Source organism: Myotis davidii, unplaced genomic scaffold (genome assembly GCF_000327345.1).
Source record: "Myotis davidii unplaced genomic scaffold, ASM32734v1 scaffold60, whole genome shotgun sequence".
NCBI classification, from domain to species: Eukaryota; Metazoa; Chordata; class Mammalia; order Chiroptera; family Vespertilionidae; genus Myotis; species Myotis davidii.
Genome location: NW_006293007.1, coordinates 3,347,406 through 3,359,571, shown reverse-complemented (window position 1 = coordinate 3,359,571; position 12,166 = coordinate 3,347,406). Strand labels below are relative to the sequence as shown.

The 12,166-nt window shown below is 47.4% G+C and overlaps 1 protein-coding gene across 1 annotated transcript in view; it reads right to left on the bottom strand.

Annotated features, from left to right (window-relative positions):
• The window catches only part of DYNC1H1 (dynein, cytoplasmic 1, heavy chain 1), a gene marked incomplete at its 5' end in the record, with an annotated part of 56,683 nt that extends 51,447 nt beyond the window's left edge, over nucleotides 1-5,236 (bottom strand). The window contains 6 exons of the mRNA XM_015565837.1: nucleotides 470-697; nucleotides 788-1,059; nucleotides 2,520-2,706; nucleotides 3,031-3,286; nucleotides 3,517-3,690; nucleotides 5,145-5,236. Of these exons, the coding sequence (XP_015421323.1) occupies nucleotides 470-697; nucleotides 788-1,059; nucleotides 2,520-2,706; nucleotides 3,031-3,286; nucleotides 3,517-3,690; nucleotides 5,145-5,236 (1,209 nt within the window). The remainder of the gene's footprint in view (nucleotides 1-469; nucleotides 698-787; nucleotides 1,060-2,519; nucleotides 2,707-3,030; nucleotides 3,287-3,516; nucleotides 3,691-5,144) is intronic.
• Between the last annotated feature and the right edge of the window lie 6,930 nt (nucleotides 5,237-12,166).

Below are 12,166 nucleotides of genomic sequence, written 5' to 3'. Positions count from 1 at the left end.
CACGGACTCTCCCTCCTGCCAGCCTAATCACCCCTAACTGTCCCCTCCCACCGGCCTGATCACCCCCAACTACCCTCCCCTTTTGGCCTGATGACCCCTAACCACCTCTGCCTTGGCCCCGCCACCATGACTTTGTCTGGAAGGTCTCCTGGTCTAATTAGCATATTATCCTTTTATTAATATAGATTTTGCAGATGAGGAATCTGGAGAAAAGGTTAAATAATGTGTCCAAGTCACACAGCTAGTTCAGCAGTGGGTTGCAGGTTCTGGCTCTAGGGTCCATGCAATTTGAGGGTAGGAATGAATGGGTGGAGAACGTTAAAGATTTGGATTGAAACAATATAATACAGAATCACTAGATCTTAAGGATGACAGCAACAAGACGGAGCTAAAGGAGTAATAATGCAAAACAGAAACAAGGAGTTCATCTGAAATAATCACGTGTGAATATCTGGAATGGGAATCACACCTGTGGCCTCAGGACCCTGACGATGACTGCTCTCAGCTGTTCGTGCTGCCGTCGAAACTTCCTCATCTGGTCTAGGCGAGCCTGAAGCTTCCTGTGGGCAGGGTTGATTCGCCACACCATCTTCAGATTTTCTTCCCTTTTCCGTTTGACAATGTCTCTCAACAACACCTGAAGTTTCTCGTATTCATCATCCCAAGTCTGAAACACTTCAAAGCACGCAACCATAACCTAGGATGCAATTGAAGAAAGGAAGCTTGTTATTACAGCGCAGTTTGGTCTCAATGCCCCGAGGTTGCTTTCTGATACAGTAAAACGTACTTTTTCAAATTCTTCGTAAGCAACATGCATTAGTTTTCTAGTGCCCAACACTTTGAGTAACTGGGAACTCAAGTCTCTTGAAATGGCCTCCACCAAGCGCAGGGCCCTCTGGATGGGATACTTCGTGTTCCGGATCTTTCTCAAATGGGTGAAGATCGCCACAAGGGCCTGCCGGATCTTGTCCAGCTCAGTGGCAGACAGCAAATCGTTCAGAGGGAAATCTTTCATCAGAGGGTTGTAGTCATTCACGGTTTCCAAAGCCTGTTTCAGACCTAGATTAAGAGACAGTTAATGGTTTTCATACAAAGTAAAACAACTCTAACACGATGGCAGATGTCAATCTTACCTCAACTGGAAAGTAATGCAACTGCAGGATATTCCCTACAGGCCTACTACTGGGAAAGTAAACTGAAATGTGTCCTCATGTTGGGACAGTTTGATGTTGCAAAAGGTTTACTGACAAAGAAACTATTTGATATTTGGGGAGAAAAACTCATTAATAGAATGATCCTAGCACAGCCTCATTTTCATTTGTTAAAGAGTATCAGGGAGCCCTGACTGGTTTGGCTCAGTGGATAGAGTGTCGGCCTGTGGACTCAAGGGTCCCAGGTTCGATTCCGGTCAAGGGCATGTACCTTGGTTTCGGGCACATACCCAGTAGGGAGTGTGCAGGAGGCAGCTGATCAATGTTTCTCTCTCATCAATGTTTCTAACTCTCTCTATTCCTCTTTGTAAAAAATCAATAAAATATACTTTTTTAAAAAAAAGAGTATCAGGGATACCCTCATAGTTCATCTTCTTTTGCTTTCTAGATTATCTAAATGTTCTACTAAAAACAAGTTTAAAAACTAGAATTTCGTCATCTTTAAAAACACTAGAATTTAAATTTTATGCCCATGACACAAGTTAGGTGAGTACGTTATTGACACAATCACAGAAACACCTGGGTCCTAGTCCAGTTTTTTACTTCCTCTGGCACAAGATTTTTAAAAACATCTTAGAAAGACATAAAGGTTTCGGAGGTGTTACAGAAAATTCAAGTATACTTTTCCACATTAGTAAATGCCCAGGTAACGTGTACAGTGTGATTAATGTAATAGGACGATTTCCACCCGAAATCTCCTCTAACATTTGCCACGACTGTGGTCCGGCTGCTGGCTCTAACGGGCCTCGTGGGCATGGAGTCGTACACACATGCTAACTGTGCCCGAGCGCTCCAACGTTCGTGTGCCCACTGGGTGCTAACAAAACACCACTCACTGCGGACCACACAGAAAACTAAAGGCTCCTCACCCCCTTTCAGAACAGGGAGGGGAGCAGAGAACAGGACAAAGCAGGCGAGAGGAGGAAGAGGAAGTACTAAGCAGCTCTCTGTCCCCAGCCCTGTAGGCAAGTAACTGCTGCTTCTGTGAACCGTCTTCCTGCTGCCTGTCTGGGGCACACTGACTTCACACTGAAAGCACAGCCTGCCCAGGGGACTGAGTAACAGGGACAGGATGGAACTCCCACGGCTCCCGACACTCAGGCCTAGAAACCGCTGTGTCCTCAAAACCCCGGAGGAAACGGGAGGTATGTGGAAAGTCACTTTCATTACCTAGGACTGGGGGAAATATGAGACAAGATGCGAGAGGAAAAGGAAAGGTGGTGCATATATTAACTTTCATCTCAATTACCAGCAAGGTCTCACAGAAGGCAGGTTAACTGCCTGATCGATGACCAGTTCTAGTTTTACCTGTGTCAGTGTCGAAACTGACGGTGGCATGGAAGCGCTTGCCATGCTTCAGGATATCCAGCGTGAGCAGAACCTCGGGGCTCTCGCGCTTCTCCTGTATGCGGTACAACGCGCGTTCCAAGTTCAGCCAAAAACTGATTTCTTGTAAGGCCGTTCCCGAAGCTGGGTCTCGGTCGAGTTTGGTCACCTTTAAACATAAAATAACACTGAAGGGTATTCACATTTAAAGGTGGAAAAAGTATCATTAACTAAATGCATGCATTACAATTTAATTTCCATATTTCAAGTGGATTTCCTGCCTGTAAATGACAAGTAGTTGAACTTGTCACAGGTAGGAAAGGTCAGACGAAGGCTCAGGGGGATGGTGCGCGTCTCCCACTTCCCCGGGCTTGGCAGGCCTGCTGGGCAGTCCCGGCACCAAGGGCAGGTACGGCCAACAGTCACCCAAGAATTTACCTCACAGATAACAGAGCGTGAAGCCTTTACAACTACTTTCAGCCTGTGCTCTTACTTTCTGAATTTCTCGGATCCAGCGGTTAACTCCGGATTGTAGCTGATTGAGAAAAGTTGGGTCTTCAACCTTATCTCCGAAGTCTGTAACTTTGGGCTTTTCCCCACGCTCATAGCACTGCTTTGCGACATTTGTAATAATTGGATGAATTGGCAGGCTGATCTCTGGAATTTCAATGTTTTGTTGCAGGTGAAGGAGTCCCATTTCAAGTTCTGCAATCTTTTTTTCAACTGAAGGAGCCATTTTATCACCATCCCTAAAAAGACAGAAAATATTTCAAAACTTAGCGCACTACTGGTCTCCAAGACATGCTCTTATTTCAGATCTGTCAAATATTAATAATCAACATTTTATTAACACAACAGATTTACATCCTCTTGGTTGTTAGCTCTACCTCCCGATTCCTGAATTTTACATCATTTTCCAATGCCTTGTGAAGACGTAGTGAAATATGATTCAAACCAACAAAGGGAAAATGGTTCTTACCTGTCTGCCTTGCCAGACTCTCTGATGTAGGACTTAAAGAAAGGAGCCACCGCATTGCTAATGAAAGAATGCAAGGTTTCATATGGGGAGTCCTCGCTGAGCGTGAGAACGCGGAGCTGGGAAGACACTGGTTTGTCTGCATCAATGACTGGAGTGCGTTTAATGAATGCCAAGCTACAAGAAAGCAAAGAAGAAATTAGAACACAGTCTTGTTCCTAATCGGTCTTGACAACTGTGGCCTTCTCTGTGTTGCATACAAATTAAAAATTCATTTGGCCCTGGCTGGTGTTGCTCTGTGGTTAGAGCATCAACCTGCGCACCAAAAGGTCTCCGGTTCGATTCCCAGTCAAGGGTCCATATCTGGTGGCAGGTTTGCTCCCCATCCCCAGACAGGGAACTTGTGGGAGGCAACCAGTTGATGTGAGATCTCACATTGATGTTTCCCTCTCACCCTCCCTCCCCTCAACTCTCTGAAAAGCAATGGGAAAAAATATATGGTGAGGATTAACAAACAAAAATATTCATTTGACTGTTTCAACTTAAAAATCCTATTAAGAATAGACTAAATTGTTGCTTTTCTAATATTGAAACACAGTGCTCATCTTTACTCACATGAGAACTAACCAAACCAAGGTTATGGTTATAGCAAGGGACCATGAAACCAAGCAAAATTTATTTGTCTTATAAATGGGTTACATTCATAACCTTGGCCTCATTTACACTAACCTTCCTAGCAACTGCAGGTGACAAGCCATAATATACTTAAACCTGACCTTACACTAATTTATAGAAGGTGGAAAATCTGGTAACACACATTGAAAATGTCGACGCACCACGTCTGAACCTGTGACACTGTTTTTAAGGATTTGTCCTACAGACTCAGACCTGTACCTAACAATGTTTACCAATTATCTATACTAATAAAAGGGTAATATGCTAATTAGACTGGGAGACTTTCCCCGGCAGGCAGAGTGGTTAGAGGCGATCAGGCAGCCTAAGCGACCAAATGACCGGTCGCTATGACACACACTGACCACCGGGGGACAGATGCTCAATGCAGGAGCTTCCCCTGGTGGCCAGTGTGCTTCCACAGTGGGAGCGCTGGTCGCTCAGCTCACCAACGGGCACCCAGCGTGGGCTTGGGCTCCTCCCTGGCCACCTGCTGCTTCATGCACTACTACATCCCTCAGGGGATGTCGGACTGCCGGTTTCACCAGATCCTCAGCTTGGCCTGTGGGGATTGGGCCAAAACCAGCAGTACGACATCCCCCAAGGGGTCCCGGATTGCGAGAGAGTGCAGGCCAGGCTGAGGGACCACTCCGGTGCACGAATCCGTGCACCAGGCCTCTAGTTTATAATAATGATGATTCAGATATAATCTGAGGGCATTATTAGATATGTTACAATGGGTGCCATGACATGGATATTAAAGTAAAAATATTTTAGAATTTATCTTAATTTGGAAATCCTCTTAACTTGAATTCATGAAATCAAAGATAAGATATTGAAATTGTAGAGTAGAAATCTTTTGAGTGTTTTCTTAATGTCTTCGTCTGAGTCCGTTAAGACTGATGCTTAATTCTCGCAAGCTCAGAACCCGAGATTATGGTTACAGTCACACTACTCACCTGTTCGACTTGACTCCATAATGAATGTCTATATTGATATTATAGGAAATGAATTCTTTTTCTTCTTCTCCTTCATCACCAACATCCTCTACAAATTAAAATAAATACTGTATCACATTCTTGTCAACATTTCCAATTTTGAGTCAGCTCAACTTATTCTCCCTTGCTACCCATTCTTTTCCTGACTCCTGCCCTGGGCCCTCCTTTGCTGCATAATCTTGGGCAAGGGGGTGAACCTCTCTGGGCCTCCATTTCTGTGCCTGGGCTGTTGGACACATTAAGGAGCTGTTGCTGGGCAGTGCTGCAGGTGGGCAGGCGTGCTGTACTAGGGGAGCGGGGATGCCTTACAGCCAGTTCTCTAGGACCCACCCACTCCCACCTTGGCTCCCTACACAGAAGTTACCTCTCTCTTCCCTTCGTCTCCCTCCCCTTCTGCTCAGTTGCTAACTTAGCAACTAAGCCCCCCATTCTGCTCAGTTGCTAACTCAGCACTTACTATGTGACAGGCATTTTACTAAGTACTTTTATCTATGTGTCTTTAACCCTCACTACAACCTATGGGGACTGGCATGACTATCACTATCCTTGTTTTCCAGGTAAGGAATGTAAGCAAATTGTCCTCAGACTGTGGGTGGAAAGGGACAAACTAAGAATTCAGAAGTCAGTGATTCTAAACCCAGTGTCCTCACCAGTACACAGGCTGCCCCCTCCCTCATCCAGGCCCCCAGGGCAAACTGCTGTCTAGCATTACCCCAGGGTCCCTGAGAGGTGTTCCCTCGCCTTCCCCTCTGCTCCTGGAGCACTTCGGCCTGCTGGGGGATCGACTTAGGGATACACTTCCTCCCCCACGGTGGGCTCCTAATGCCCAGGAGCCCTTTGAAAAGCTGACTGGATTTAATAGTAAGATAGCTCAAAATACCTGTGAGCACAATTTCTAAATGGCTGAAAATCAAAACAGAAAAATTAAAATAAAAAATGTGTAAGAACGAAAATAAAGAAAACTTGTAGGTGTAGTACTAACCCCCCAGAGGCCTGGATGCTCTAGTGAATTATTTCCGCAATGATAAGTTACACGGAAACATGTGCTAGCAGAAATCACTATCCCAGGATTAAGTTAACATGGTCTGCCTTCCCTTTCACCTCCGTGATGGAACAGCATAGGCAGTAGACGTAGCTAAGTGATCTTGGGAAGGCCATTTTTCCTCCTCTGGGCTTCAAATTCATGATGTGCACGGGCAGCAGGGCGTGAGGTGGTCAGTCAAGTGGCCTACATAAGATGTCCCGTTTCTTTAAATGCTAAACACTAGGATATCTCAGCATATAGGGCCTGAGCAAAAGCCCTACTTCATTAGTTTTCACACGAGACAAAATCCACGCTTCAAGTGTATGAAATATTACTATGTCAGTAGGACAATGACTCTTTCAAAATACTGTTTTTGGTGTAATTTTAGGAAGGGGAAGAATGGCAGAACATTCTAGTATGCCAGATACTTACTAGTTGTTTTTTAAAAATGTTTTAAAAACAAAACCAAACAGCACTACCCGCCCTCTGTCTCCCCTACCACCGGCCCCCCAGCCCCCTGGGGATCCCCTCATGAGCCGGCTGTTCCATGGGGTGAAGGCAGGGCCAGGGCTGGGGCCACCCCACCGCAGCGGGCACACCTTCACCGTCAACCCCAGGCGGTCTGCACCCCATGCCCCACGCAGCCCCTGCCGCTCCTGCCCCCGCTGACGCTGCGGCTCCAGGGGCTGGGAAGAAGCGGTACCCGACTGCGGAGGAGATCTCGGTTCTGGGGGGCTATCTCTGCCTCAGCCGCAGCTGCCTTGTCAAGGGGTCTCCTGAAAGGCACCACAAACAGCTCAAGATCTCCTTCAGCGAGACAGCCCTAGGGACTATGTACCAGTACCCCTCCGAGAGCTCGAGCTCGGTGCTGTGGGAGCTGGGCCCCCCAGCGCCCCTGCGGCCCAGCCCTACCACGAGGAAGAGGAGGAGGAGGAGGAAGAGCTGCAGGCGGAGCCCCTGGGCGGCCTGCGCTCCAAGACGCTGCTAGTGGATGAGTCTTGCCGGAGGTGACCCTCCTTCAACACAGAGACCTACCTTCCTCCTTCCCGAAATGAACATCCTGGGTCCCGGGAGATTCAGAACAGACGCCCCTGAAAGGAGCCTGGCAGGAAGGGCAGCCAGCGTCCTCCAACCTGCTGTCCCCGCCCTGTCTCTGAGGACAGAGACCAAATGCCACCTCGCCCCCAGTCCCCAGAGTGAGTATCAGCTGTGCTCACGCTCCCTATGCGACCCAGTCCCAGGCAGAGGCCGAGCTCACGGGATGGGGGATGGGGGATGGGGGATGGGGGAGGAGAACCCTCCATCTCTGTGGGCACAGCACACCTCCCTGCAGCCTTCCTTGGGAGGCCGGCCCAGTCCTTTTATAGGCACCTCTTTCTCCTGTTCCTTAGGCACTGCCCTTCGTTTATAGCTCCTGCTTCCTCTCTCTTTTTAAAATATTTTTTTATTGATTTCAGAGAGGGAGATGGAGATAAAAACATCGATGAGAGAGAACCATCAATCGGCTGCCTCCTGCACGCCCTGACTGGGGGGCAAGCCGGCAACTGGGGCCTGTGCCCTGACTGGGAATCGAACCGTGACCTCCTGGTTCACAGGCTGATGCTCAACCACTGAGCCACACTAGCTGGGCTCTTGCCTCCTCTCTTGACCATAACCTGGTTTACAAACATGCCCAGCTCTCCTCCCAAGGCCCCAGGTTTACAAGCCATGCCTGTTTTCCATGTCCATGTGGATCCTCTTCCCCGTCCCCAAGTCACCTCATTGGGAGTGACCTGGGGTGTGGCTTCCTCCACTTTTGCTCAGTATTACTCTGCCTCAGTTTTCCCCAAGAGGGAATGCTGGGAATCTTAGCTCGGTACCCCCATCTGGTTATTTAATTCTGTTCCTCCTCATGGTTCACAAATGAATTGAATTGCAAGGGTTTGGTGTGACTAAGGAAGCACCTCAATTCTCCCCTACTTCTCCTTCCTTATCAATTGCCTGTTTGTTTTTAAAAAGACAAAAACCATTTTTCATAATAAAGTGGAGCTCTTTCCAAAAAAAATAAAAACAAAACAGAAAACCGAATGAACAAATCAGCTGGGTGTTCTGACTACTGAAATGTGGCTCCCCCACAGGTACGAGAAGCCACACTGCCCAGCCAGCCACACACGTAGCTCAGTCGGTGCTGTGCGAGCACCTGGACCAAGAGCAGCAGGGAGACCAGGACAAACAGCTGTCAGGTGGCGGCATGCTGAAGGATCTCCTCTCTTCACTTTCTGAACTTTCCTTAAGCTGTTTTATAATTTATGTAAAATACATTATCAAGCCGAAACCGGTTTGGCTCAGTGGCTAGAGCTTCGGCCTGAGGACTGGAAGGTCCCGGGTTCGATTCCGGTCAAGGGCATGTACCTGGGTTGCGGGCACATCCCCAGTGGGAGATGTGCAGGAGGCAGCTGATCGATGTTTCACTCTCCGTGATGTTTCTAACTCTCTATCTCTCTCCCTTCCTCTCTGTAAAAAATCAATAAAATATATTAAAAAAAAAACCAACACATTATCAAAATAACACCCAAACCACACACAGAAAATAGAAGTCACATTCTAGAACCCACCAAAGGAGATACTGACATAACTAAAAGCAAGCACCTCATGGTAACTTGGAATCACTTCTTCTCCCAGCTAGTTTCCTCATCTATGCAAACAAAACGACTTGGAACGGACGCAGCATCTAAGGATGCTGCCTGCACCTCCTAAGCGGCCGGGTTACAGGAAGCGGGCAGCAGGCCAGGCCAGGCAGGGGATGAGTCAGGGCTCCCACAGGACACTGCAGTGCGGCAGCGCGCAGCTGGGGCTCGGCAGGCACACCCGCTGACGTAATCCCCAGACACGGACATGCAAGTGGGTCTCCAATGCTCTGCGAAATCCTACCTCCTCTCGATGACAATAACTAATGGAAGTTGCTACTAATCGCTCACAGGTACATTTTGGAATCATTTTTTAAATGCCTATTCCCCATAAACAGAAATTAAGTGAAGTCTGAGCATGTCTGATTCCCACAGAATTAAAGAATCTATGGCTGTTTTATAAACTGCCATCCAATAACTTAACCTCTGTGTCTCTCTGTAAATGATTCCATCTTCTAAATAACAACTTGACATTTTACTTCGGCAGAAATATTAAAAATTGTTCGGAGGAGGAAAGACACTTGATAGTTAGTTCTTAATAACAAGGAGGCTATAAATCCTGCTATATCTAGAAGCCTGTATACAAACACAAACTGCGTGTTTTATCAGGTACTGTCTGTCAGTAAAGTTTGAGTCAGCTTCCTAGAGCTGCCGAGTACTACTGGTTAACACACAATGACCGACAGGGCACTACAGTCAGAGAATGGAAGGAGGGGGTGCTGGGCTGCCCCTAAGGGCAAACTGTGAGCATTTCTTTGGCTAACTTCTGAGACGGCCAAAATTCTAGAGATGTTCAGAGTGTCATTTAGCATCAATCTGTATGCTTTATTGAAGGACTAGTTTACTTTAAACTATGAGTGATTTTTTTTCATGTTTTTATTGATTTTTAGAGAGAGGAAGAGAGACACATCATCGATCGGCTGCCTCCTGCACGCACCCCCCGCTTACTGGGGATTGAGCCTGCAACCCGGGCACGTGCCCTGACCTGGAATCAAACCTCAAACTGGTCACCTCTTGGGCCATGGGTCACCGCTCAACCAGAGTCACACCGGCCGGGCAAACTGAGTGATTTATCACATTACACTGCGCATTAGGCGAGCACTATGCCTTGTTTAATGAAACAGGAAAACGTGCACATTCAATGACCTTAAAACTCCAACTACCTCTCCTGGTAGACGGGATGATGCCACAGTTTGGTGGACAAACTGTTGGAAAAAGGTTAAAGCAAGCTAAGCGGGTGAAGGAGGGTGAGGCTGCCTGGCTCCCTGCACCGTGGGCATTCCCTCATTCACGCTTCCCTCCCAGCTCCTCCGGCCACAGGACAAGCCTCTTCCCCAGCGGTGAATGGGCCTGCACACACTACCAAGTTACTTGTCACATGTTCCTGTTCTGTCTTCCACCTTCTTTTCCTTTAAAACCAAAACCGTGCCAGCGTCCGTGATTCTGTCCCTCACGACCACACATGTCCTCCCCTCCCCTCAGAGGGCAGCTCTAGTTCCCCTTTCCCGGCTCTGGTGCTTTCTCCTGTCACCTCAACAGCCACCCTTCCGTCCTCCCGAGGGGCTGTGACTTCCCTGCCACAGCCACTCCGGGCTCCGGGACCAGGTGAAGGCCGGGGAGGAAGTCTGAGGGACCCTTCCACCCGAAGCCTTCCCTCTGAGACACTGTTAGGAATGTGGAGGGCTAAACCCCACCTAATACTTGTACATAATGTAAAACTGGGGCTCGTTTTGATATTTCCAGAAAAATAAAAGAGAAATAAGGAACTGAAAACTAGTAAGTTACTAATGCCTGAGGGACTTAAGATTTAATTTTTTTGTTTTGTTAATCCTCACCCCAGGATATTTTTTCCATTGATTTTTAGAAAGAATGGAAGAGAGGAAGGGAAGGAGGGAGGGAGAGGGGGTGTGTGACAGAGACACATCCACTGTTTGCCTCCTACACATGCCCTGACTGGGACTGGAGAGCAAACTGCAACCAGGTACAGACCCTTGACTGGGAATTAAACCAATGACTTTTCCGTACATGGGTGGACACTCTAACCACTGAGCACACCAGCCAGAGAAAGAAGAGAAACTTTATTTAGAAAGTTACAGAGGTAGAAAAACTGGGCTGTAGGAGAAATGGGTTCAGGAAACAAGTTACAGAAGCAAAAGGGCCCTTGGAGCTTAGGAGAGGGAGAGAAAATAAAAAAGAGAGACAGACAGACACAGACACACACACACACAAACACACGTGCAAGGAAAACAACGCCCTAGGAGAGGAGAAAGGCACAGGTGGGAGGGAGAGTGGCAAAATTTAATATTTTTAAGTTAATATTAACTCAAAAGACATAAATTATATGAAATAAAGGAAAACAAACTCTCCTATTTCAATAGGTACCAAGGAACTGAATTCTTTATTTTTTAATATGTTTCTATTGGTTTCAGAGAGGAAGGGAGAGGGAGAGGGAGACGGAGAGGGAGAGAGATACAAACATCACTGATGAGAGAGACGCAACGATGGGCTGCCTCCTGTATGGCCCCCACCAGGGATCCAGCCCGCAACCCGGCATGTGCCGACTGGGAATCAAACCGTGACCTCCTGGTTCCTGGGTCAATGCTCAACCACTGAGCCACCGGGTTGGAATTGAATTCTTAAAACATCTTTTTCTCAACTGGGTCTTCAAAGCCTCGATTTCGGTTTCTCAGTGAAGAGGAGGCTGGACCAACTTGCCAAGGTCTGCTGATAAACAGAACTTCCACCCAACTTAACTGTTTAAAAGAAGTGCTGGCCATTTTCCCTTTGCTGTTCATAAATGCTATTACTCTGCTGCACTGCATTCAAACCATCTTCTGCAGATGGTTTCTCCTATGAAGGGTGCTGGGCCCCGCCTACCGTGTCACAGCACAGGACATCTACAAGGGCCCAGGTGGATGGACTCCTGGCCTGAGTGCCAAGACAGTACAGTGCCATAGGAAATTCTTCCTGTTAACTTATTAACTATTTTATTAGCCATCTGGTGGAGGTGGGGGGCGGGGGGGAGCTAAGCAAAGGCCAAAAACAAGTACTTTTTAGTCATCAATCTACTTCATTTCTTTGTGCTTTAGGGAAATTAAGTCCTCAAATAATCTTTAAACACACACACACACACACACACACACCACGCTCCTCATACAACTTTCCAGGCTGTTGCAGCTCTAAGAAGCTGAGTGCGGTCAAAGGCACTATTTGCTTTCAGACTCCAGTCCCTACCTGCCTCCGCACTAACGAAGAGGAGGTGGCCCCTCGATATGTATCCCAGGAGAAGTAGA